We start from the raw sequence: 27228 nt of genomic DNA on the forward strand, positions 1-27228 counted from the left end.
TGTGGCATGGTGGGAGGGAGGGAAGGGAGGGAGGTGTTTACGGGAGGAGGGGTGTCATCCTGTCTTGTGTGACAATGTGGCCTCTTTTCAACTTGTCACCGTCTGGCGGGGGGCTCCCGGCAGGGCTTGGACGCCGACAGCCTCCGCGTGGAGCCGCTGGGCGAGGACAGCAGCGGCGCCCTGTACTGGTACTTCTACGGCACCAGGATGTACAAGGAAGACCCAGTGCAGGGCAAAACCAACGGAGAGCTGGCTCCAGACAGGTAACAGCCCTCTCACAACAACCCCCCTCCCGTGTCTGGGTGCTGGAGGGGGGCTCCTCCGCCTGACTGCTGTTGTGCCTGGGGGGAGCCGGGGCCTGGCCAAGGGGCAGCTCCCAGAGTTGCCAAGCAGACTGGGAGTTGTGCATTGTGTCGCAGGCAGGGGCTGCAATGTGCAGCCTTTGTGGCACCAGCAGAGCCTGCTGTGGGAGCAATGCTGCCTGCCCCACCGCATTCCTGCCTGTCTGCCCCGCGCTGTGGGCCGGGGCCGTGCCGGCGGCTCCCGGATCAGGCTCCCAGCCAGTGGGAATCCCTGCTCTCCCCTCCCCGTTCCTGTTGCTGCTCGGATTTAATCCCTCCTTTGGTTGGGTTCCGAGCAGCTGTTCCCATTTCCGTCCCCTTCTCCCGTTCCCTTGCTTCCCGTTCCTTCTCCCTCGGTTCCCTTGCTCAGCAGGTATTTCATGGTGGTTTTGCCGTTTTTTCAGGGGATGTGGGGAGCAGACAAACACCCCAAACGTTCCTGGGAAAACAGGCAAGAGACGAGGGCGGCCTCCAAAGCGGAAAAAACTACTGGAGGAAAACTTGCTGAGGTATGGAAGGGTTCTTCCTGCAACAGACGTAAAACACCTATGTTCCCAGAGGGAACAATAATATATTTCTGGGGTTCCCCCAATAAGTATGTAGATACCATAATTTCAATGCAACTCAGAAGTGAAGCAAGCTCAGACTCGGTGGATGCTTTGATCACTCTCCAAAGCAAATTCTGACTGAGCTGGAAGTTTGGTGAAACAGTGGGCATCACTCTTCCAACCACCTCACTTCAAATGCAGTTCCACCATGCAGTGCTAGGGAGTTTGCTCCTGATAAAGAATACTTCCACTGTGTAGCCTGAAGCCAGAATTCCTGGCCACTTGTGTCCATATAGATGTTGGGATGCTTCCCATAAGGACTGAGATACTGTACTTGCCAAACTTCATCCTGCACCCTTCACTTATAAAAACTTTGCAAACCTAGGGTAAATATCAATATATATCAATATCAAAATATATATCAATATCTATGAAAATATGTATCAAAAGTGTGTTCTGCAGTGTTCTTTTCATAGTTTTGGTCTGCACTGAATAACTGTGGTGTTCCCTATTCATCTCCTCAGAAACAGCTGCATTTCAGTGATGTGAAGTAATGTACTTATTGTATCACTCCTTCTCTTTCTTTTCTGGTAGGGAGAAGGCAGAAGAAAACTTGCTTATCCATGAGACTCCCATAAGAAATGGTAAAGAGATTTTGCAGTATGAGGGTTGATGCCACCATCTACTAAGGCTCTTAAATTATCAAAACCCAGAGAGATGCCTGAGAGACAACCCAGCCTTTCTCAGGAGAGTCTTTCTGCTGGTGGTTGAGGCCAAGTTTGGAATGAGGGGTTTGTGTTACAGGCTGCCTGGCAGCTGAGAGCCTGAGCACCTGCAGGCTTCCTATGTTATCATGGCTGGGTTTGGGATGAAGAAACCTAACCTACTGGGATACACTAGAATTCAAGGGCTCACCTAAAAAAGCAGGCTATGTGTGGTCCTCAGTCTTCCAGGATTGAGGTAAGAACACACCCCTCTTGTTAGCAGGTGTGTTTTTTCAGATGGAGAAGAGAGTGGAGTCAGATGCTAAAATAGGGAAGGAAGAACCTTTTTGATCCTTTCACTTTTTCTTCCTCGTGGCCATTGAGTGGCTGAGAGTGGTAAACCATGTCTTGGATATACCCAGCTGAGGGTTAACGAGGCAAAAAGCGAGTTAGCAACATGATGTGCAAGTGAGTTCAAGGGAGCTGGGACTCATTTGTCATACATGTGTATCCACTGGCTTCCACAAAACCCAGGGACTCAGCCTGCCTGTTGCCTCACAATAAAAGGCAAGGGTGGCATTGTCTTTCCCATGGCTCCTTCCCTTTGCCCTTTGTTTTCAGATTTCCTGGCAGCTCCTGCGGCTGCTCCGGAGCTGGGGCGATGCGGCACTGGGGGGGTTTTATCAGATCATTGTCTTTCCAGCAAATTGTGTCACTTCAGCTGCAGAGTAATCTTCTGCTGGCACAAAGCAGGGCCTTAGTCCTGTTTGCTATTGAAATGAGTTGTCTGTAGGCAGCTGGCAAGGGAATGGGAAGCAAGGATGCAAGGCTTTGGGGGCAGGATGCAGGTAAGCTCCCTGCTGCAAGTGGGCAGGGGATGGCTTTGGGTAGCCAGAGCAGCAGATTCAGCACATAGCTGGACCTTTGCTGCCTCAGTGACCAGTCCCCAATGCATTCACTAAGCTGAAATCTGTGCCACTGCTACTGCATCCCAGGCACCTGACAGAGGGCAGGGGCTGGAGGGAGCCTGCAGCTTTCCAGTGTTCCTAGGATGACCTGACAGATTGCATGTCAGAGCCACTCATAGCTCAGATCCACACAGGGCCTAGAGTCAGGTTCAGGTTTTTTACCTCTTTGTTTTTTTCATTGTTAGTTTGCTTGAAAATGTGGTGAGAAGGTGCATGACATCTGCCAGTGGGGACTGATGACCATTGGTTTCTTTCTGGGAACCAGTGGTTAGCCCTAGAAAAGTCTTAGAGGGAGCTGAGAACCCCTCAGTCTAAAGGTCTTTGATCCAAGGTTTTCCCCACTCCAAGATTAAAAAAAAAAAAAAGGCCACAACCTTTTTTTTGCTTAGAGAACATCCTAGGGCAAAAGCATACAAGTTGGAACCCATGAAGCTTCACTGCTCTGTGTAAACATTTGTGGAGCAGGAGCCACATTCCCCATCTCCAGGTGGGTGTTCCAACCACAATGCAAGAGAGCCCTTCCTTCACAATTAATATTCAGATGTTTCACACAAGGTGGAACAGCTCTCAAAGTGTCTTGGTGGTTGGGACATGCTTCAGAGCAGTGGGTGATCTGCTTCAATTTCACTCTGGATCGAGCAGGGATGGGATGTGAACTTTTGGAACTTCCCCCTCATCTGGCAGCCCGATGAACCCTGTCCTGTGCTTCCTCTTCTGCTCTTTCAAGTGCCTGCAAATGAAATGTTTCACTTGCAGGGAGCAGGAGGATTTTTTTCACTGCAGAAATGGTTTGCAGTGCTTAAAAAAAAAAAAAAAAAAAAAAAAAAAAAGCTTATTTCAAATTACATTATTTTTTGATGGCTTTATTCTGCTGCCAGGCTAAATCCAACATTTGCAGTTCCCTATGTTCTGCTCTGGCTGACAGAGCCATTACAAAAAACCAAATTAAATTCTTTTCTCCAGTCTGCAATAACTGGAGTGTGGGCTTCCCACAGGGATGTCACACTACCTGTGTGTTGCCATGTGCCACCATTATTTTTTCACCTGTATATTTCCTCTCTCTCTTGGCATCACTCTCAGAGGTAGCAGTGCTTCTAGTGCATGAAGAGAGCTTTGGGTCTATAGCAAAGGGAATGTTTTCCATAACAGTGGCCATTGCCAGTGCCTTTTGCTCTTCCTGAGCCCAGAGGAGAGAAGGGATGGTGAGGAGCTGTTAGTCATAACTGCTGTGGAGATAACATCCTTTCATGTTTTTGAAGGGTCCCAAGGGCCTGGCCGTGGGACATGGTGGTTGCTGTGCCAGACGGAAGAGGAGTGGAGGCAGGTCACAGAGAGCTTCAGAGAGAGGACTTCCCTTAGAGAGAGGCAGCTCTACAAACTCTTGAGTGAAGACTTCCTGCCGGAGATCTGCAACATGATTGCACAGAAGGTGAGGAGACATGACATCCTGTTTACCTCTCTCTGACCGCTTCCAGGAGCATGGATGGATGCTCACTGAGTGAGGGAGAGCTAAACCCATCAGCCTGTCACCCCCTTCTGCTCCCTGCACCTCCAGCTCCCTGCAAGTGTTGTGGATGTGGGGGCTGTGGAGCTTGTGGATGGGGGGAAGACTTTCCCCTGTGCTGTGGCAGTGCTGGAGGATCTGGTTGGTGATTTCACAGCAGTGTAGGGGTTACTGTCTTCAGCCGTGTTCTGTGGCCCTTTCCTGCTGGCAGGGGATCTCTGTGCTTTTGAACTGATTTATTTACAGCCTGGCTTTTCTATGCAAACTGCCCGTGATTCCACTTTTACTGCCGTTCCTCTGAAGGGGTACTGCCTGCTTAGCTGTCCTAGCAAAGTCTGCTCTGAGCTGGTGTGTCAGAGCCCCAAAACTCCAAAGGGTGTTTTCCTCAGCTGGATGTTTTCAGGTGGGACAGATCTGGAAAGGGATCCTTCGGCTCTGGATGGCTTTGTAAAACAGGCTCTGCAGTCAGCGTGATGTTCTTGGACTGAGTTCAGTTTGCTTGTTTGCTCCCCTTGTAAAGCTAATAGGGATTTCATGGTCACTTCTAGCCCCTCAGAGTTTCTCCTGCCAGTGTCACCGATGTGCCCTAATTTCCTCCACTCTCTCTTTCCTTCCCTCACTTCTCAACCCCGTTTCAGGAGAAGCGTCTGCAGCGGACAGAGTTTTCTCCCAGGTGGATGTCTGACCATCAGCCCATCAAACCAATCAAGCAGGAGGTGAGGGGGGGTTGCAAGGGGGAGGATGACAGAGGGAGGCGAGAGCCAGATGCCTCCCTGGGGGAAGAAATAAACCGCAGCAGCATCGCTATTCAGCGGGAAGGAGTCGCTTGAAAGTGCCTGTGCTGAAAGAGAGATGGGTGGTAATGCCCGTCAAAGGCAGGCTGACAACCCAGAGTTTTCTATGGCGAGCAGGGAGGTGCTGCCCTCTGGATCGCAGAGGTAACCGGCCCTGGAGCAGACCCCGCCGCAGCTGCATATGGAAATCTGCGCTCAGTCTGGGGAATTCCACTTCAATGAAAGTGCTGGCACATTCGAGGCAGTTCAAAGAAAAGTTAGGAGAAGGATGAGAGGGCTAGGAGAACCGGCTTACAAAGGGAAATGACAGAAATTCAGCCAAGGGGAAAACGTGAGGCTGCAAACACATGAGGGTGTAGATAGCGCCGAGGGAGAGGATGACTGATGCTGTATGGAGCCTGGGCTAGGAGGGGGTCAGCTGCAAATGGAAGTCACAATTTAGGCTGCTTAAAGAAATGCTCATCAAACTGCAGCCTCGTGGGCTCAAATGGCTCTTTCCATGCCTCCTCACCCTCATCTCCTCTCCACCCCATCAGTGCAACACCAGCGCTGCTGCTTGAGGGTCTGTGCAGTGAACCAGACCCAGGAAAATGACTGGAGTTAAATATAACCTTTTTCTTTGGTCGGGGTTATTTTTAACATAGATCAGTTTTCCGATCCAGTTCACCACACAGCCCCTAACAGTCACACCAGCACAGGCTGGGACACGGGGCTGTGGAGATGGGGGGGTATCTTTGAACTGGCAACTGCTACCCAAAGCAATTGGTCAGACAACACAGGATTAGCTCCAGAGGAAAATATTGTCTCAATTCCATCAGGTCGGGGCATAATTTCTCACTGTAGATGTAATGGAAATGTGGTTACTTGGTGTTTTATCAAACCCTGGGAAATTAGGCTGCAGGGAATATGCCCTGTGAGCCAGAGTCAGGGGTTCCCCCAAAACAAAGGAGAAAGTGCAGTTCCCCCTGCAATAAATATAATTACTTAAAACTTTTAGATAAATAAAAGGAAGGAAGAACCTCTCATCATGCTGCAGATAAAAGCCTGCTGAGAGGAAAATAAGACCCCAGTGATGGTCAGTTCGAGGCCAGAACTGCTCTCTGCAAAGCCCACCATGCAGGAAGCACAGGGACACATGTTTGTTCACAGGCAGCAGAAATCCCAGAGGAGGAGGAGGGGAGTGGCAAACACATGGAGCCTGAATGATGCTAATCAGTAGCGCAGGTGCTCCAGGTCTGCGAGGCAGAGGGGCTGTTAATTGCTGCCTGTGGGCCAGTGAAACGTTTCCAGCGAGCAGGGGGCCCTCCTGGCACCCCCTGCACCAGGACACGGGGAGCCAGCCAGCACCACAGTGCTGATGCTCCCCAGCAGGATGTGTGAGCAGCCAGGGAAGGTGCCAGCATATCTGATGGCTTATTCCTCAAGCCCAGGGTGGGCAGCCAGCGAGCCTGGGGGAGAAAACCTCAGCCCGGTGCAGGTGACCCCTTTCTCCTCCTCCTGGCTGCTGCTTGAGTTGGAGATGTAACTGCTCCATGGGCTCCTGATCCTGCGAGGGATTTCTCAACAGGTGGTTCAGATTAGCTCCTCATTAAGAGCTGCCTGAGCAGCACCCTCATTAGGAGAGCAGTGCGGAAACCTGAGCAGGGAAGGTTTGGCAAACAAGGGGCTAGGGCACTCAGGGCACCCGTGCCTTCTGCCCTTCTGCCCCTGAAGTCTGATACCCACTGTCTGGAGAGCAAAGCTCAAGGCAGAAGTTTGGCCCTTTCAGAGTGCCAGGGGACAGCTGTGATGTTGTGTCCTGGAGTGCTCTCTGCCGGAGGGAAGGAGGTGGTGATGCCTTGGTCACTGTGGATTTTATTCTCCGAGTGGGGAGGAAGCTGGAGAAGTGTCCTTTTGCCACCTCTCTGGTCAGGGAGGAAGTTTAGTTTGTGTTTGGTTCTTGCTTTTGTCATTCCAATAAGCATCTGTTTCCACCAATCCAGTAGGAGTTTACTGGTTGTGTTTGTGTAATTTTTTTTTTAACCCCAAGTTGAGCACAGTCATCCCCAATGGACTTAGGTGGGACACCAGGCACAGGGTCCCTCTGAAAATCAGATTCTTTCTGTGTCTGAAGTGTCTCAAAGAGCCCATGCAGCACTGCTGCTGCCCTGCAAGTGCTACAGTGAGTAAATTCTATTGTGGGTGTCTACTGCAATCCTTGTAGTACTCACTACACTGTGTGGTTCCTGCTTTTCCTTTTTGTTTATTTTTGAGGTCTGGTAGGATGACACCCTCTCCTTTGTTTAAAAGTGCTTTATTGATGCCATGTTTGTGGTGGGTTGATCTGGAGCCTGCTGTGGATCCTGTGTCATGCCATTAAAGCACAGGAGAGGTCCTGGTGTGAGCACTGCAGCTTGGATGTTGTGTTTCTGTTTCCATAGGACAGGAATGGTGGAAGTTGTATTAATTCAGGGAAAGGGAAGGTCTCACCTATGTACCAACAATCAAAGAAATCATAACACACCAGGCTGGCTTACATCTACTGGTTTGAGAATGTAAAGGCTGATGGTCACATCCTCATGAAAATATCTTGGCATACCAAGTTGGGTGGCTGGTTCCTGCTCACTTCTTTCTCTTACTGCAGAACCTGACTCTTTTGGTTCCTATTGCAATTTAAAGATTTATCAAGAAAGTCAAAGGAGAACTGTTTGACAGTGATCAAGGTCAGGTCTGAAAGGAAGTTGTTTGCAGCTCATGAGTAGCAAATCAGATGGCAGAGCTTTTGAGAAAGGGATATAAAAAGAATCAAAGATGGAAATGTAGACCCCAATTCTCTAGGTTCTTGACTTGTCATAGTACAGTCCTGGGCATCCTGGTGTTTGGATATTGATCAGGGAGGAAAGGTCTGAGAGACAACTGTAATAATCATTCCAGGGAAGTGAAAGGATTACTTTATAAGAAAATATTTAATGTAACTGTAGAAATGTGGGGGTGTTTTGTAAGTGTCTGAGGAAGTCCATAAGGTAAAGGCTGGATTGTGACTGAAGAAAAGGAGAATTTATGTTCACCCAGAAGAGCACAACTAGGAATAATTTGATGGAATGAGGGATTGAGAAACAAACTTTAAACTGATTGTGAGGAGAAGCTGGCTAATCTCAAGGCAGCTGAACTCACAGAATGATTTCCCTAGGAAAGAGATAGACAAGTAAAGTGATAACATTTTGACAAAGATATAAACTGGAAAAGAAGAGAGTGATTCCCTCGTGGTGAGGTGAAGCTCTGGGTTTCACCTTAAAGAATCAGCACAGAACAGGTGGTTTTTATTGCCCAATTTGTCCCTAAATGCAGATCCTAATTTTGGACCCTCTCTTGGACACTTCTCTGTGACTGTTGGTGGTTGAAGCATAATTCTCTTAATGTATTGTTTGTGCTGGAGATGATGCATGGTGCTCATCTGCAGAGAACTGGAGTGGGAGTTTGTGGGGCAGCACAGGGCTCTGTAGGGGAAGGGAAGGCAGAGGGGGAATGAATGTACAGTGAAACCAGACAACATTTCTAGGCATTCATCAAAGCACCCCCAGGTTCCATTCCTGGGCAATGAAACAAGGACAAAATAGTAATGGTGGTGCCAGAACTTTTTTCTTTCCTGGGGATTAATAATGGGCCTGGAGAAGTTGATGGTCTGAGCAGCAGCCAACGGACCCCGGCTGATTGCTAATCCTCAGGAAATGCCTTCTGCCTAAGTGGTGGTTGCTGGTTATTCCCTGAAAATGAAGTTGGAACAAACTGTCTGTACATTGGGGGTTTTTTTCTGGTTGATATTCCCTGCTGATAAGGCACACAAATCTTGGTCACAGGGGTAGGAGTGGCTGTGGATGACTGATACATTTGTTTTATAATTAAATTAAAGTAATAAAGATAATTCCACGCTTCCAGATACATACCTCATACTTTATTGGAGAAATAGGAGCAGGCAGTCCCTGGTCTGGGAAGCCTGGAGTCTTAAGTAGGATCAAACACAGCCTTGCAGCCTGCTGGCCGTGGGGAGGTGAGAAAGTGGGGCAATAAAGAGCCAGGTGTCCTTGAATGAGAGAACTGGTTTTGGGACCCAGCAGGAAAACTGTCCAAACAAACAAACAAACGAGAGCCAGTTCAGGGGAGATTAGCACACAGAAATTTTGAACAGGAAAGGAAAACATTCCTAATGATACCTTGCCACAAGGCTGTACCAGACGCTTTTCCTATTGAAGTATTCCGTGTTTTGCAGCAGAGACAGGTTTGGCAAAGTAGTCCTTTCTTCTCACACTTGCAGTCAGAGCTCTGCTAGCTGGAAGAGGTAGAGGTGTTGTGTAAGGGTGTCAACAGCCTGAATCCTTTGCCCAGAAGGGAAGAGAAATGTGCACGGTGCATCCCTGACAGGATGGCAGCTTGTCTAACCCATCGCTTCTCCTTCCATTGTCCTTGTATCAGTAGGATTTCATTGCTTGACAAATAACTTCCCTTTCCATGTTGCTTTTCATCTAGGAGATCATCCATACAAATCCTTTTTTTTTTTTTTTCCTTTTTTTTTTTTCCTCCCATCCATCCATTGTAGGTGTGCTTTCCTCAAAGTAAACCTGCCTCTGCTCAGCTTTCAGTGAGCCAGTGCATTTCAGTTTTTGGTGCATCGTTCTGTTGCAGGTGAACCCGAATGTGCTGAGCTCCATGGAGAAGCAGAGGCGCAGAGAGGAGGAGGAGGAGCGCCAGATCCTCATAGCAGTGCAGAAAAGGGAGCAGGAGCAGCTGCTGAAGGAGGAGAGGAAGAGGGAGATGGAGGAGAAGGTCAAAGCAGTGGAAGGTAACGTGCAGCCAGTGTGGAAGCTTTCAAAGTCAAGACTGAGATCTTGAGTTAAAGTCTGCCATTTGCATTCCTCCCCTGCCAGACTTGATAATGAGAATCTTTTCTTGCACTTACCTCTGGTAAATTGGTCTGACTGGAGTTTCTTTTCCTTTGTCTGCCCTCTCAGTGTTGGTGGCTGTTCTCTAGGGCACCTTTAGACTGTGTTGTCTTCTTCAAATCATGCTAATTTTCCTCCTTGTCCCAGATGTTCATTTTTTTCTCCTACTATTCATGTTGTTTCTCAGTTCTGTCTCCTCATGATTTCCCTGTGTGCAGGATTAGCTGGCTTTGCTCTCACTGGATACCATTTGGTTCTTTTTAGCCCAATGCATGATGAAAGAAGAATTCCTTTGAGGAGAAAGGGAATGGGATAACATGGGAGTAGCAAAAGTATTTTTATATTGCTACTGGCTTTATCAATTGGAGAACTAAAGATGAAGAGACCAGGCTACCAGAGGTGGCAATTTCAGGTGTTGGTCTAAAATGTTTGTGGTTATGAATTAAATGCTGATTTAAGCTATTCTGGAGCAAATACCCATGTTGTGTTTAATACATCAGATAAGGCACAGACAGCAGGCAGCCAGTACATGTAGGTGGGTGTCAGAGCAAGATCATTTCTGACCACCTTCTCTCTGTTGGCCTCCCTTATAGGAGATTTCTGTAGCTGCTGCTTTAGCCACAGTGGATGCCTGGGCTGTTGTAGTTCTATGGAAAGGCTGAACATCCTCAGAAAACTGAAAATGTGGGGCAGTGTCAGTGTCACGAGTCCCAAAGTGGATAAAGAATCAGAAAAGGGAAAAGAAGATTAGGTTCATGCAAACCTTGTAAACTTTCCAGAATGAAACAGTTTGCTACCAGATGTTTGGGAGGAGGCCAGATGTTATCTAAGAATAGCTTCTTTTACCTGCTTACCTTTCTAACCTTTAGAAAAACCAATTACTTCCTTGGCTTTGTGTACTCTTGGTTGCTGGTCCTGGCTAATCAGGTGCTTTAAACTGAGACTCATCCAGTTTCCACATCTGCCACAGATAGATGTTTCCCTTGGCAAGTTGCATATTCTCTGTGGTTTAATGCTTCACGCCTAGAGACAAAATCAGTCTTGAAGTTCCACAAGAGCTGCAAAGATAAATGTTCCTGTAAAATGGTTTTGTTTTGGTATAAGCCACTTCCTTTTCTGGGTAAATGCAATCATTACAACACCAGATTCAAAGGCACCAGAGCCATGCAAAGAAACTGGCATGAGGTTGAGCAGTAGCCTCTTTTAAGCCAAGTTAACCCACATTCATGCTTTTATTGGCAGAGGTGCTTTAATTTTGTTTTGTGCAGTTTCTTTCAGTTAGTTTAAACTCTTCCCTAGTCCATTTAGGCTTAGTCAGGAGAAGTCTTCTTTCAAAGCTGGTGCAAAAGCTGTTTGCGGAGGTGATGTTGGCTTGTTTAGTTAAATATACTGCAGCAATTTTTATCCCTAGAACCAGCAGCTATCCAGGTAAAACTGGCTTCTTAATGATCTTTTCTTAGTGCCAAGCACAGCCACCACTAGCATTTGCTGTCATGACAGTTCTTATGATGGAGGGGATTTGAAAATTATGTCATTTGTTTTACTTGGTTTAGATTTGTTAAAACTGGACATCCAACAACAGAAATTTTAGCGTGACAAAGTGAATTTTAAGTCTGTTTGGAATATAATTTTAATTTTATATGGCCTTCTTTAGAGAGGGGATGTGAAATGTCTTCTCTGTGATGAATTTCACCTTCTCTCAGTTTTGGATGGTATTCCTGTTTTTACATCACATTCCTGTTTCCAGCCTGAGATTACACTTCCCCCAACTCCCGCACACCCCCCAGGTAGCAAGTTTCCTGCTGGGCCCATCTGTACTCTCTTGAATTTATAAGTTTTTATAGATTCTAGATTTCTACCACAACAGCAGGTTAGAGTTTCCCTGTTCTCTTTCCAGATGCTGCTTCAGCATAATCTCTCACGTATATGACTTTCTAGCTGGTTGAGGTACTTTTTGGGGCATTATTTAAATTTTGAAAGCTGCTGGGTAGGACTTGACCCAGGCCAACAATTTGCTGCCCAAATAATCACTTCATGTTCTCCTCAGCTTTGTCACTTAGGCATCCACTGCACTGCCATCTAAGGATTGCTGATTTTATGAAAGAAGCATGAATTCTGAGCAGTGCTTGGACAGACTCAGATTTTTGTGTTACCTGAAATTGAGTGTTGGATTTCTGGTCATGGAATTCTCTTAGGTTTTGTAGGGCACCTTAAATGCAAGTCCTATAATTCTGACTTCAGTGCTACTCTGAGTCTTCTAACAGGAAATTCAGGCTTTCTTTTACCAGTCTTTGACATATCTGCCAATGGATGTCTCTACAAACACTCACCTTGTAGCTATTCTTGCTTTTCTTGTGCTCTCAACCCTCATCCCAAATTTTGTTTTGAACTGACAGAGTAGGACTTTAACAAATATTTTTCCACCAGAAAAATAGTAAATGGCATTTTCTGCTAGAGGGTGTTAGCCAAGTCTCCCTCATGTTTCTTTCACTCTGGGTGTTCCCTGATGTGGCCTGTTCTGTGACATCTCTCCCTGAACTTTACTTCCACAGAATTCTGATCCTACAGAAGGCTGGTCCAACCGCAGGTGTTTCGCAAGTCAAATGAATTCAGATTTCCTATAAGAAAAAGGAAATGAGGTTCATAAGAGCCCATAAACTTTCTATTATGAAGCAATCTGTTAGCCAGCTGTCTGGTTGCAAACCACAGGTTATATTACCAGCATTGCTTCTTCCTGTGTCTCACTTCTTTAAATGAAAGCTGTCCCAGTGGCCCTCGTGTGTGGCAACTTGCTCACTCTGGCTGCTGGCCATGAAGACCTACCTGAGCTTCCCAAAAGGAAGCCTACCTGGCTTCCCAAAGCCAGCCATGGAGGATAATAATGACCCCAGTTACTTATTGCCAGTCAGCTGGTAGAATTTCCCTCGGACTGCTCTTCATCCCATCCAGTGCAAAGGCAGCTGCCTCAAGTTCACCTGCCTGAGGTGAAACCCCTAAAGGAACAACAGGCCAACTCTTTCCATTGTGCTGAGCTGTGCCTAGGGCTGGGTGTTGGACTGCCCTCTTTGTACCACACCACTTCTGGAAGTTGCCTAAAGCAGCATCTGTGTCACAGATGCACAGTTTTGATGTGCATCAAAATTGGTGATTGTAACCAATAAGGCGCATTGATGGTGCACTGTATTCTCACCTCACCTGCTCTGTGCTGTTACTGGTTTTGCTGAAAGAACAAGACCATCTCACTGGAGTTCTTGAGAGCTGTAGGAGCACCCACCCTCTGTTTCCCTGCAAGATGTGGGCAAGGAGTGCTGAATGGTTTTTCATCTCTTCCCACTGCAGAACGGGCCAGGAGGAGGAAACTTCGTGAAGAGCGGGCCTGGCTGCTGGCACAGGGGAAGGAGCTCCCCCCTGAGCTTTCCCACTTGGATCCCAGTTCCCCTGCCAGGGAAGAGAGAAGGACCAAGGATATGTGAGTACACAATGGGGCATTGCAGCACACAATTGAAGCAGTGAGCATGGCAAGGAGAGGAGTGTGATCATTCACAGGAATGCAGAGGGAGGAGTGAGGTTGGAGAACAGTGAGAGGAGTAAACTGAGAAACATCTGGGCTTGGTCCATGTGAGAGGAGTGTTTGTGATGAGGCCTATTTGCCAGCATTATGGCACTGCCTGGGTGGAACAGAAGATGAAGTGCAGAGCATGTCTTTTCTGTCCTCAGTCTGCATATTCACTGTGGTGCTTCCCATTACAGCTTTGAACTGGACGATGAGTTCACGGCCATGTACAAAGGTTAGTCCCACCCCAGCTTTCTCAAAGTGAAACACTTCTGTGTGTGTGTGAGTGTAACCATCCACCTTTCTCTTGCTGCTGCCAGTTCTAGATGTGGTGAAGGCTCACAAGGACTCCTGGCCCTTCCTGGAGCCCGTTGATGAATCGTATGCTCCCAACTACTACCAGATCATTAAGGTATGGAAAGTGGCCCAGCCATCTTGACTGATGCCTGGGATGCAGTTTTTTGGAAGTGTTTTAAAGTTTTATGGGCTATATTACTCTCACAGTCGATCTCCATGATTCTGGCAGTCCCTTCCAGCCTTACAAGTCAAGAAAACCAAAGATGGATGGCTGCCTCCCTGGAGAGCATCTTCTGCTGCTCATGCCCTCTCTGAGCACTAATTTTGTAAGCCTCATAATGTTTTCTGTCACTGAAGGGAGGTTTGGTTGTATTCCAGGCCCCCATGGATATCTCTAGCATGGAGAAGAAATTGAATGGAGGTCAGTACTGCACCAAGGATGAATTTGTGGGTGATATGAAGACCATGTTCAGGAACTGTCTAAAGTACAACGGTGAAGGCAGTGGTAAGAGCAGTAAGATGCTAAATTTGTCTGTCTGCAGTGCTCAGCCAAAGCAAGCAGTGCTCTCTTCCTCCTCACCAGTACTTGATTTGTGCTTTTTCTCTTTCAGAATATTTTTGTGAGACCAGATGAAAGAGTAATAGTTACTGAGACCTGCATTGGGTTTTAGTGAGGTTTTTAGCACAGTTTGGTGATGCTGAATTGGGGCATGGCATACTGAGGACTGCCATGGTGGTAGATGGTGAAGGCAGAACATACAAAGAGAGGAGAATCTGTTTCTTTCTAAGCTCATTCCTTCATGTGCTTGTGTGTGCCTGTGTGCCCCTTTTCCTCACAGTAACTGATACAGACTTTGAAAAGCATTGGAGTCTGGTTAACTCCCAGTGTTTGTTGAATACCACAGGAAAGTGAGGAGTGAACCATGCCTGTCTTTTGGGTGGAAAATGTAGTTTTTAGGTTTGTTGGCTATTGAAGAGACAATATGTGTGTGTGTGCAAATGGGAAATCCTGGGTTTCTTTGCCATGCCAATTAAAATTCTATGTGTTGCTTCAATAAGAAATCAGTTCCCATATGGTGGGTCATCACTGCAGAGACTGTCTCACCAGCAGCACCTGGTGAGAAAGGGAGAACAACATTAAGAACAAATCAGCTTGTTGCTGTTGGCTGCAAGTAGAAGCATACCTGCACTGCCACTGGGAGAGTTCTGTTCCTCAAGGAACTTCAGGGTTAGTTTAGTAGAAAGAACTAGAAAGTCATTTGCTTCAAGGCCTTGTCACCAACACCTCTCTCATGTCTTTTTCTTCCTATCCACTCAACAAAAAGTAAAAGCTCATCTCAGCAGAACTGTCCAGTGGAAATGATGCAGTGGGGACACTGGTGTTGGCAATAGCTTTCGTGTCAGGGTCAGCAAGTGCTTTGGAAACTACTTGGATAAATGTGTTTGCTGATTTTCCTCTGTCTTGTGGCCCATAGCAGAGATCTGAACAAGTCCAAGAAAAGCCTCTGAATGTAATCAAATAGCATTGCTGGAAGTTCACATTTCTTCTCTCAGCACTCTTTGCTGCCTAACTGTGCAGGTCACACATCTCTGCAAGCAGAGGTGGTGCTCCTCCTAATGTAATTCTTGGCACTAGGCTGGAACACTGAGTTAACGCTGACTCTGCAGGCCCTGCTGCCAGTGGTACTTTGTCATGCCTGTGTGCCTGTCCTCTGCTGGCGTTACTGAACAGAAATGATGCCATGTTGCTTATGGAGTTCAGGAACCAAAGCCAACTAGTTAGAAACAAAAGTCTTCCTTGGAGAAACTTGGCAGAGGGGAGACGATTTATCTGATGTTGCGTAATTGCTTAATTGCTTCTCTCTACGAGGCTCTGATGTTCTTTTTGTCTGCAGAATATACAAAGATGGCTTACAACTTGGAGAGGTGTTTCCACCGAGCAATGATGAAGCACTTCCCTGGGGAAGATGGGGACACGGATGAGGAGTTTTGGATCAGAGAGGACGGGAGACGGGAGAAGAGGAGCCGGCGCAGCGGCCGCTCCGGCACAGTCTGGACTCGATCGCGAGACCCGGATGGCAAGAGACAGCAACGCCTGGAAAACGGAGGAAAACCTCCACCATATCGAGCTAATTCCAGGGCTCCTGCTTCTTCCTCCTCTTCCTCCTCCTCCTCCTTCTCCTCGTCCTCAGTAGATGACCCAAGTGGCAACCCAGCGCAGAGTGCCCGGGAGGTGGGCCCTTCCAACGGGAGAGGCTTCCCCCGCGCGCTGCAGTACGGCGGCATGCCCAGCCCTGTGCCTCATCCTGGCCAGATGGTAAGGAGCACTTCCTGCTGTCCTTTGCCCATCAGGAGGAGGGAGATAAGGGGGAATGAAACTTCCTACCATGAAATCCTTAGTGGGTGTCAGGAACCTTTTCCCAGAGATAAAGGGTCAGAGCTGTGGTTCCTCCAAATGAAACTTTCCAGCCTTTAGGTTTAAACTGGTGCGATTTAAATCTTTGCCACATTAGGTGGGGAGAATCTAATGTTTCCCTGGCATGTCCTAGTGTAGGCTTGCACAAACCGATTTCCTCAGTTCTCTTCATCCCCAGTGTGCATGGAGTGCTGTAACATTTCTTCCCTTACCCCCCAGTTTATGAAGCTGAACAAGCTGGTCTTCTTTTGTCTCAATTGTTCACAGATGCCTGGTAACTTCTTGCCATCTGTGTACTACTGCATTTCGTGCCTTGAGTATTTATAAAAGCAGTAAACTAAATCAAACAAAGGCCACCCTGGACTGCAGCAGTGACCTATCTTTAGCCCAGCGTTTCTTCTCTGAATGCCACCTGTTCTGCCTCCCTTCTGGGCTGTTCCTCACCCATCCTTCACTGCCTTTTTCATTTTAAGCAGGGATGGCTTGTGGTGTGATGTATCTGCTGTTCCCCTGAGGTCTAGGCTATCCCTTACCCTTTTAGCTAGAGATCAAACAAAATTTTTAAAGTGATTCTTGTGCTGCAGATAGTGGGAGGTGGTAGGAGAGCTGGAGGCATTGAGTATTTTGAAGGAAATTCAGCACATTCCCTGTTGTCTTCATGTTTCCATACTCGTGGTCCATTCCTCTTCTTGAAGCAAACCACTGCCCCCTCCAGTCTTCTTGCTTGCTCCCCAGTATTTGGGTGGCAAGTTAGTGTGTTGCAGCCTTAAGTTCAGGAGTGAGTGGCTGAGGTGTGACAGAGTGGCTTTGATAAGGCTGTGTCACCTCGTAGAAAAGAGCCTACAGGTTTTCCACAATCCCTCCAAAACAGTCCGTCTGCTTATTCATGTGGTCACTCCAGCTTTAGCTTCCCCTCACCTTCAGTATTCCTGCTGTTTTCATGCCCTTCACAAACTGTTTTATTTCTCCCCATCCCTCAGAGACCAGCGGTGCCAGGAACGTTCGGTCCTTTGCGTGGATCCGATCCCACTAAACTGTACGGCTCTCCGCGGGTGCCCGAGCCCCATCCCGGAGAGCCGGTGCAGCAGCACCAGCACTTTGCCATGCAGGTAAGCCCCTCCTGCCCAGGGCTGCAGCACCCCAGGCCCTGTGGGTGCCACAGCTCTCCCTGTGAGACTCCTCATCTCTCTCCACAGCCGGCCATGGGACTGAGCGAGCACCGCGGGCACCGGCTGGGCACTCCGGAGAAACAGGCGTGTGCAGCACCACCCCACGTGGCCGGGCTGGGCCCCCGGCTGGGCTCCCTGCAGCTGGGACGTGTTGGGGGCCCCCCACCCGATGCCGTGTACCCCCCAGCCCAGTTCCAGCAGGGCTTCCTCCCACCACGGCACAACGGGCCCCCGGGGAAGCCGCCGGAGGGCTCTGAGGTTCCCCCAGGACACATGTACCGGCCCTACAAGTACCTGAACCGCGCGCACCCCGCCCTGTGGAACGGCAGCCACGCCGGCCAGGCTGCCATGGAGGAGAAGGCGCCCATGGGGCCGGGGGCATCACTCCAGCCCCGTGTGCTGGGTCATATGATGGACCCCCGAGCCATGAGGCCGCCGCTGCCTCCCGGCCAGTGGAGCGAGCAATCCAATTTCCTACCTCACGGCGTGCCTCCCTCGGGGTACCTGCGGCCGCCCGGCAAAGCCGCCGCGCAGAGGATGCCGCAGCCGCCGCCGGCCGCGCTGTTCGGGGCACCGCCACAGGTCCAGAGGGGCTGCCAGGGCGGGGGGGACTCCATGCTGGACAGCCCGGAGATGATTGCCATGCAGCAGCTGTCGTCCCGCGTGTGCCCCCCGGGCGTGCCTTACCACCCTCGCCAGCCGCCCCCACCGCACCTCCCCGGGCCCTTTCCACAGCTGGCTCATGCTGCCAGTGGCCAGCCCCCAAAATCCATGGGAAACGGGAGCTCCCAGGATCCAACCGGCCAGACCATGGACATGGACAGCAACCAAGGTAACGCCCTGAATGCCCACTTGACCCTCATACCTGCATCTGTCCCCTCCACCGCTCAGAAAATAGTTCTTTAACTCTTGATTAAATATTTGCAGTGCAACAGAGTTTTTACACATAGTTATTTTTCTTAATCTAAATTGGATTTTTCTTAATCTATGTGTTCTTCTCTCAGGGTATTGCTTAGATTTTTCTAGGAGTGTTTTGTTTCACTGTAGCCTGCCCCTCTGTCCCAGCTTTACTGCAAATATATCAGTTGGCCACAGGGTGCAAATGCAAAGCACAGGGTGTGATGCTTCTAGAGCTCGCCTGGAGTTAATATAAAAAATTGGATCTGCAGAGAGTTAGGTTATGTGAATAAATGCCTTAAATATATTCCTTTGAGCGTGTGTCAGTATGGCTTCTCCTCTGAAATGCACATCTGCCTTATGAGATCTCAAGATCTTAAAATCTTCACACACCAGGGCGCAGCCCGAAAGCCCCTGAGCATCTGTATCAGTTCAGGTGGGATGGCAGCATGTCACGCATGCCCTCACCAGTTCCTTTCTGCTTGAATTTCATTTGTTCTATCTGGTAAACTACAGATAATAATAATAAAAAAAGAACCTTAAAAATAAAACCTAATGTAGAGATCAAAAAAAATCAGAGATCAAAAAAAATTTTTTTTCATTAATTCTAGCTGGTAAACTAGAGATCAAAACCCTTGTATCTTTTATCAATCCCTTGTGTGCCTTGCACTAAGAGGAAACTCTTTCCTTGTGTGGCATTGCTTACAAGTTATCATCATAATTTAGCTTGCTGGATATAGAACAGAGACAGGGGGAGAATGTTGAGTGATTGCAGGACAGAGCAGTCACATCTCCAAACCACAGTTGGTTAAAATATGGCTGTGATCAGCTCTGCAGCATCTCAGGGTATGGTGGTTCTTCTGCCCAAGCTGGATGCAAACGGGATTTGTAGAGGATGGGCTTAAATTTGATGTTAAGAAGAAATTCTTTACAGTGAGGGTGGTGAGGCACTGACACAGATTTCCCAGGGAAGCTGTGGATGCCCCATCCCTGGAAGTGTTCAAGACCAGGATGGAGGGGACTTTGAACTAAGCAGTGGCTGGCAAACCGCAGTGTCCACCTGTGCTGTCTTTCAGAGCGAGATGCAACCTCATGAGCAGTTTTTAAAAGAAGCAGCTATTAAAGTATTAAAGATCACCAAAATTTGCCAAAGTTAGACATGTGTTTGACTTTCTTCCCTCTCTTTTAGTGGACACACCGGCAGGCATGGACGAGAAGGCTCAGTGCATCAGCATTCCCGACGGGACCTACGCCAAACTCCTACCTCATCCCAAGCCCCCGCTGCCCATGGAGTGCTCCAGGCGCGCCCTGCCCCCGGATGGGGACGGGGATGGCCCCGTGAAGGGTGACATGAAGGCAGGGCAGGGCAAAGGCCCGTGGTCAGCAGAGGGCAGCTATGCCAGTGACCCAGGCTGTGTGAGGGACCTGGTGCCTGCCCCCGACAGAGGGGCTCCCCTGGCTCAGAATGGGGCAGCAGGCGAGGGGCCAGCAGCCGGCCCGGAGGGGAAAGGCTTGGCTGCCAACCTGCTGGAGAAGCCCCTGTGCAGTGGGGGAAAGGCTCTGCCTGAAGCTGCCGTGCCTTGCATGGGGCAGGGCACCGGCCTCCCCGGCGTGGATGCCACCTCCTCCATGGGGGCCGCCCCCAACCAGTTTCATCCTCTCTACATGTCTGGCCTGGAATACCCCAATTCAGCCGGGCGCTACCACATCAACCCAGGCCTGCAGGGGTTCAGCCCGGTGATGGGAGGGAAGCCACCTCCTCCTGCCTCCCATCCCCAGCATTTTCCCCCTCGGGCTTTCCAGCCGAGCGGCGCCCACCACCCCGGCGTCTTCCCGCGGTACCGGCCGCCCCAGGGAATGCCGTATCCGTACCAGCCGCAGCCCCAGCCCTCCTACCACCACTACCAGCGCCCGCCCTACTACGGCTGCCCCCAGGGCTACTCGGACTGGCAGAGACCTCTGCACCCCCAGGCCAGCCCCAGTGGGCACCCTGGCACCCATCCAGCCCTGGGCAGGTCTCCTTTCCCCGAGCGGGGCTCCGCTGGCTTGCAGGGCTGTGAGTCACTGAGTGCCGCCCTGGCCTCTCCCAACCGCATGGACGTAGCAAGTGCCAAAGAGGTTTCTCCCAGCGACGGGCAGGAGCTGGGGCCCGAAGATGAGAAGTCCGAGGAGTCCCAGGAAAGGCCGGAGAGTCCCAAAGAGTTTCTTGATTTGGACAACCACAACGCGGCCACCAAGAGGCAGAGCTCGGTGGCGGCGGGGGAGTTTCTCTACGGGGCACCCCCGCCGCACCTGGGCGCGGGGATGGGATTTGGCCCATCAGCTTTCCCTCCCCACGGGGTGATGTTACAGACTGGATCTCCTTATGGATCCCGCCATCCTGCCGGCCACTTCCAGCCCAGGACGTACGGATCGCCCATGAATGCTCACCTGTCTCATCACCCGGCCTCCAGCCAGGCCAATGGCCTCTCTCAGGAGGGCCCCCTGTACCGCTGCCGGGAGGAGAACATGGGTCACTTTCAGGCCTTGCTGATGGAGCAGAGAGGCAGTGGAGGTGGCATGGGGGGGCCACCCCAGGACTTGTATAGACCCTCGGGGTAAGATCATGTTTTCTGCAAGAAGGCGAGGTGGGAGGGGGGTGATGCTTGGATGACCATCAGTGTTGGAGACCCTGGAAGGGATATGGCTTCCAAGTCACAGGAGATGGCAAGTCAAGTTGAAAGGCTAAGAGGTGGCTCTTGGAAGAAGAGTGCTGAGATGGAGAGAGAGTCTCATTGCATCTCCTAAAAAACAAGGAGCACTCGCTGCCATGGAGAACCTGTTAGCCTGCCCCATCCATCCCCACATCAGTGCTGAATTCCCCCTGACAGTGTTTTTGTTAATGTGTCATCCAGGGTTGAGCATCTCTTAATCACTTACTCTTGCCATTTTCTTTGCAAATGTTTTGTTTAATCTTGCTTGTAGTGGGGCAGAGTCACTGACTAAAGTGGAAGTTTGCCTCTTGTTATGAACATCCTTAATGTTGCCCTCTTTTCCCCCGCTCTTGCTTTGCCCCTTCTCTCTGTGTCAAATTTCCATCACTGAAAGTTACTTCTCACTGAGACTGCGTGTCACATTCCCAAATGGAAAATACTGCTATTCCAACAGTTCCCTGTTCAGTTTTATGAATGTGCCTCAACTATTACTGTTTTATCATCATCACAGCATCAAGTCCTTCCTTCTTCTAGTATTCAGAGAATTTGGCTTAAAGCTAAGCCATTGGGGGAACGGCATGGGTTGAGGGCTGTGTTTTGGGGGGAAGCCAGACAGAATATACAAGACAAATGCTTGTATGCTAATGCTGTATGTATGCCTTCAGTGAAGTAGTTTTAACCAAGAGTGGGGATTTGCTCCTGACATTCATGTGCTAAAACTCTCTCCATTCAACCTGACTGCAGAATGCAAATGCATCAGGCTCAAGTTCCTTTCCCGAAGATGCCTACAGCAACCATGTCCCGGGAAGACTTGACATCACAAAAACCATCAGCCTTGCCTCTGGATCAAGTAAGGGCTGCTAGAGGGAGCAGAGCTGAGATGCAAGTCTTTCCATTGGTTAAAGGATTGAGGTGTTTGATGAGGGTGGGAAGAACTGGAGGAAGCTGTGAACTTGGGCAGATCCATAGTTGTTAGTTTTGGACTGGTTGCATGTGAGATTATTCTTTTCTAAAGCTGCCAGCTCAAGCCTCCAACCCTTGTTCTTCCTCTTTCCAGAGCTAGTCCAAGAAAGGCCAGACTTCCTGAAGACGAAAGCCACAGGTGATTTGGACAAGGTTGAGGAGGGGCAGGCCTTGCTCCCACCCTCCCCTCGCCCGAGCAGCGTGGAGCTCCCCGGGTCTGCGGTGCCGGATTTTGTGTCGGAAAAGCCGCAGCCGTGCCGGGCCCCGGCCAGACAAGCAGCTGGCTCACCACCATCACAGGGCACCCCAAACTAGTGGCTTTCCATGACCAGAGACTGCGTCTCATTCAGGGTTTGAGGGATTTTTGGGGTGGGGAGGGCAGGGGGTGGGTGTGGAAACTTTCATTGACTGCTAAACTCAGGTATATTTTTCAGGGTGGAAGAGGACGATGATGGAATTTTACTTGTAGTATTAACGTGTGTGTGTTTTGGAGCTGGATCCAGTTTACAGAATTTAACCTGTTGCCTTTCTAAATAAATTTCTGTTGTTGGTGAATGTATTGTACATAATGGGGGAGGGGGTGGGCCCAGCTTGTAGTGGGCTTAGCACTGGAGGAATCGTTAACTGTTTACAATCATGTCACACTGAAATCTTTCAGGATAAGGGTGAGGGTTTGGGGGGACTGGGGAGAGGTGAGGAAATGTGTGATGGATGACTTGCTGTCCTCCTTCCTGTCCTCTGCAACCAAGACACAACCGAACAGTTGGTTGACTTAATAGTGGGAATTGCTCAGGAGCATAACATGTCCTCCTCTTTCTCTTGCCTTCTTCCTCCTTCCCTCTCACCTCCACCCCTCTGGATCCAGGGCCTGAGTGCACTTCCAGCTCCTGTCATCATGGGGGAACAAGGAAACCAGGACCAGGAATTGAAACCAGGGCAGGACACCCATGGCATTGTCCCTTCTGCTATAGTATAGTGCCCTTCTCCCTTGCCTTTCTGATAGAAGAAATGTGTGCTCTAGACAACAGAAAATGGCAAAACTGGTCATCTTAAAACTTATTTTGGTGAAACCAGTGCAGCTGCAGGCGGAGCAGCAGCTATCCAATAAGAACAAATTCTGTGCAAATCTGTGTTGCCCTGCTGCCTAAGGAGAGAAGCCAAGTCCCCACCTCTTTCTCTGACCCTCGGCTATGTTCACTTCTTAGCAGCAGTGAAGCAGAAAGTGCCACAGGCTTCCTGAGCACTCTTGCTGAGGAGGAAGAGCAAGAGGCTGCCTTGGGGGAGGATGGTAGGATCACTGCAGTGTGAGCCATTTGTTGGATTTGGCATTTGCAAGTTGCAAGGTGAATTGGAAAGCACTCAAGCATTCATTCAGAGTTAGATGATGAGGTTGATTGGCTCAGAAGCTGAGGGACAAGAGGGCTGCGTGCTCGAGTTGAGTTGGTCTAACTTTGTTGTCAAGCAGCAGGTCCTACAGGAGGACAGTGGCAGTGGGAAAAACCCTGTGTGCCTGTGCTTGGACAGCCACTGCTGTTCGAGTGAGTTCTGGAGGAATTTCAGCTGCATTTATTCACATCTTAAAGCTACCAAACAGCTGATTATTCTTGGGGAAGCTGGAATAAAATAGAGGAGTCATTAAGTTGTGAGGCTGAACAGCAAAAACTGCTGGGAGTTGTAGCTCTTGTGAGCAGTGCTGGTTGCACTGGGAGAGGACAGTGAGTAAAAAGAGGATCTGCCAAGGAGTTGGACAGAGAGGGTGGCAGCAGGAGAGGGACAGAGCAGCATGCCCTTTAGTCTGTGCTGCCAGCTAGAGGAGGGATATTGTCTTCAGTTCCTGGAGAACTTTTCTGTCTGCTTTCTTGTCTTGGGTGGTGCCATCACCCATCTCTAGCTGGATTGCACCAGGATCGTGACTGTACTACCTTCGTCCTGCTGTGTAGATTTACCACAAGCTGGCAGAGCTGTTCAGGTAAATGGCAGGTAGCATCTGACTGAGCCATTGCTCCTTCTGTCCTAAGCTTTTGGAAGAACAAAAAGACAACAAACCTGGGAAAACACAGTTTCTTCTCCTTATAAAGCAGCCTTTAGTTCACTGTAGATATAAAAATAACTGGAAATCACAGATTTAAAAACAGAGAAACTGGAAAATATAACTTGTAGCAAAGCATTGCAAACTCTGAAAATCTGAATGTAGATTCTGCAAAGAAACCCTGCCATACTTCAGCCTGTATCAGAGACTAGCTGAATATTTGAAGTGCCTTTCATTCAGCCCATTGTGAACACTGCAGAACAGGAGTTTTTTAGAAGCTATAAAAACTCTCCAAGCAAGCTGAAGCACCCTTCAGCTGGAACTGGCACTGAAAAACATGGTTCTAGTGGTCATGGCCTCTGGATGAGAGTACCAAGCCTCAATCAAAACAGGAGACAACTTAAGGAGGGGAAGAATTGCTTGTGGTCTGCCTGGAGAGGGTAGTGGAGTGTTGGACAGTGATTGATACCCTCACCTGACGCAAGGCAGAGCTGGGAGAAGGATTTGACTTGCAGGTGGCAGACAAAACCAAGTGGTGAAGCTGACTCCTCCTGGGAGGGTTTCTAGGTAAACGGGCTTTTGATGTAGTCAGTAATTTTTATTAAAGTGGCTGATAGGCTGCTGTTGTGAGAACAGATGGTTTCTGTTAGAAAAGTACAGGGAACTATGGCTGGGCTTTGCTGAGGACAGGACACACTGAGGTGGAGAGATGCTGGTGGAGTCTTAGATCAGAGTTTCCAGACTTCCAAATGCTTTTTCTATATGGGAGGGTTGGAGTTTTTTTTCTTTACCTCTTATAATATCTAGGGATCCCCTCAAAAATCAGAGCTTAATCTCGCTAGGTACAATCTGAGCAAATCACTGAAAACTGACTCCCCTGAGAGGGCACAGCCCTGGGAGAGGATTGCTGGGCTGGAATACCCGTGTAAGGAGGAGCAGCTAATGTGGATTTTATGATTTCCAAATCATGCTGCTTTGTAGAAATTCTTGAAGACAGATTTGGGGGATTTAGAAAAGTAGCATCACAGCTTTTTATGTACAGAGTGGTGTTCTGTGCCATGGGTTGGCTTGCAGTGCAGGACAAGTGGAGCTGCATTTTAAAATGACATTACTTTTGAGTGCCATTCTTTGTGCCACTACCTTAAATTGTTAACACAATACAGAGAAACTCGAGTGCATCCCCCAGCATTGCTGTAGTGCAAAATATTACCAGGTGGTCCTTTTTCAGAAAGTATCCTGAACTAGTGACTTTGCAAAATTTCCTGTAGCTATTGCTTTTCCCATATGGAGGATATGTTTTTGCTATAATGAGGTTATATAATACATAGAACAATTATGAAGTTGACCATGCTCAAGTGTGACAAATTTTTCTGATATTCTCAGAGGAGCTTTGTACGCTGCTCTGCTTTTTTAGCCTCTTCCTCTCCCCACCATTTCCTCCTTTCCAAGTGCTGTGTGGTGTTCTCAAGCTCCTGGGATGTCAAGCTGCCTTTACAAAGGCCATTGTATAAAAATCCCCCTGAGACTCTAAATCTTTGGGCATCTTAGGTGATACAGGCCCTGGCAATTCAGCTGGAAAGGGCAGTCACTAAGGCTTCACTGTGACTTTTAGCTGAGTTTAGAAGAAGTTTGCAGTCTATAAATTCCATGGTGTGACCCACCAAACCACTCAGTAGCAATCCAAGGCACCAGCCTGCAACGAGGAGGACAAAAGAGGAAAGTGAATTTGAAGCTTCAAGGCCCAACTGGTTTGATTTGTGACTTTGAAGTAGACGGAGACACTTTTCTTGGAAGCTTCTGGTTCTTTCTTCTCTGCCAAATGCCTTTCCCAATGCAGACTTTCCGAGGCAAATCAGTTGTGTATATTTTTGTAAGTGTGGTTTCTCAGGGTCTTGGAGAGCTATCAGCTTTATGGTGTCTTATCTGAAAGCAAGTCACAGAGGCTGTCTTTCATTCTGCTGACTGAGGCAGCTCCCCTGCAGGTTCTCACCCCAACACTTCTCCATTTAAAATGAAAGTATAATTAGAAAACAACCTCTTTTTATTTTCTCCACTGATCCCTGTCAGGCTTTTGTTCATCTCTCTGTTCGACTGGGGTGGTTTCTTTGTTCTTGATGGCTTCGTTCTGCTTTCCTTTTCTGAAAAGACTGTGTTGCTGCATGCTCTGTGGAATTTCAGAGAAGGTGCTGAAATGAGTGACAGGGAAGTGTCATCCCAAAGGGTGTCTTGGAGAAGACCAACAGTGGAATCTGTGATGGTGCAGTTGGTCCTGGTTCCCCTTGCTGCAGAGCAGCCATGCAACTGGCTCTGCACTTAATCAGAGCAACCCCTCAAAAAGTTTTTCTTGTGCATCAGTGGAGGAATGGAGGAGTTTGCTCTTCTTGTGTAATTCCTATTTCACTGTAAGGCACGTGCTGGTGATTGTAGAGCAGTTGTGGGAGTGCCAGGTCCTTCCTGCAAGGCCAGGGTTGGGATAGGCTGTGCAAGGAGGGCTGCAGCCCCTGTGAGCTTTAAGGGCCTGTGCTTATTGTCAGGGAGAAAGCATCTCAAAGTTGCCCTCTCAGCCTCTCCCCATCTGTACCTGGTTAACACAGATGGAGGGAGCACTCTGCAAAGGAGAACTCTTTTAACCAGCACATCATGAACTGTGTGGTCTGGTTTCCACTCTGCCCACCTCCCACTCTGAAAAAGAGCTGGGATGGGCCCCATTTCCAGCTGTCCCCCAACAGGAGCTCCTGGGGACAACCAGGGCAAGGCTCAGTCCACCCCTGGGCAGGGAAATTCAGGACAGGGTTTAATGGATTTGAAACTAGATAGTAACATCCAAGTGTACCTTTGAAGAGAGCTGTGTTGTGCCCTTCCCTTTGTGGTCACTGTCTTGCCTTGGCTCACATGCAGGGTTTGAGAGACCATGGAGTATTTTGTAGGTCTAACACTGCTGGTCTTGCATTGACTGAGGGCTTTTTTCCTTCATTTGCAGCCATGGCCTAGATTTCTTTTGGCAAAGGTCTTCTTCTTTTTGAAATGTGGATATCAAAGTGAACAGTGCATCCAGGAGAGAGCAAGAGCTACATCCACCAGGGAAAGAGGGGACAAAGGATTAATTAAGACTTGAGGCTTAATTGAGGTTTTCACCAACTCAAGTTCCTCTGTCCTTTGCCCCTTTTTTTTGGAAACACTTGGCTCACTTAGCAGAAGGGCAGTAAGTGGAGTATCCTCTAAACAAAAGCAGAACTGACTCTGTGTGAGCACAATTCCCTTGTTGTAAAGAAAGTTAAACCAGAGAGCCACTGGGGACTCCTTTGGGTATCAAATGAGCAAGAGGTCCACAGGCACCTGGTGCACTCAAACACTGGGCAAGGCAGGGGAGCAATTTCCCTTTCTGAAGCCAGCCAGGCAGCTACAGGAGCTCAGGCCTCAACTCTCAGTCTGCAAA

At 48.8% G+C, this 27228-nt stretch overlaps 1 protein-coding gene across 1 annotated transcript in view; it reads left to right on the top strand.

The window, feature by feature from the left end:
* The window catches only part of CECR2 (CECR2 histone acetyl-lysine reader), a gene marked incomplete at its 5' end in the record, with an annotated part of 91337 nt that extends 69019 nt beyond the window's left edge, over nucleotides 1-22318 (top strand). Inside the window, 16 exons of the mRNA XM_083858955.1 lie at nucleotides 124-263; nucleotides 746-850; nucleotides 1484-1533; nucleotides 3821-3990; nucleotides 4704-4781; nucleotides 9519-9675; nucleotides 13115-13244; nucleotides 13526-13563; nucleotides 13649-13740; nucleotides 14004-14130; nucleotides 15521-15942; nucleotides 17022-17150; nucleotides 17238-18042; nucleotides 19297-20704; nucleotides 21545-21650; nucleotides 21858-22318. Coding sequence (XP_083715081.1) covers nucleotides 124-263; nucleotides 746-850; nucleotides 1484-1533; nucleotides 3821-3990; nucleotides 4704-4781; nucleotides 9519-9675; nucleotides 13115-13244; nucleotides 13526-13563; nucleotides 13649-13740; nucleotides 14004-14130; nucleotides 15521-15942; nucleotides 17022-17150; nucleotides 17238-18042; nucleotides 19297-20704; nucleotides 21545-21650; nucleotides 21858-21863 — 3963 coding nt within the window. The 3' untranslated portion in view covers nucleotides 21864-22318. The remainder of the gene's footprint in view (nucleotides 1-123; nucleotides 264-745; nucleotides 851-1483; nucleotides 1534-3820; nucleotides 3991-4703; nucleotides 4782-9518; nucleotides 9676-13114; nucleotides 13245-13525; nucleotides 13564-13648; nucleotides 13741-14003; nucleotides 14131-15520; nucleotides 15943-17021; nucleotides 17151-17237; nucleotides 18043-19296; nucleotides 20705-21544; nucleotides 21651-21857) is intronic.
* Between the last annotated feature and the right edge of the window lie 4910 nt (nucleotides 22319-27228).

This window comes from Zosterops lateralis (assembly GCF_965231275.1).
Source record: "Zosterops lateralis genome assembly, chromosome: 4".
NCBI classification, from domain to species: domain Eukaryota; kingdom Metazoa; phylum Chordata; class Aves; order Passeriformes; family Zosteropidae; genus Zosterops; species Zosterops lateralis.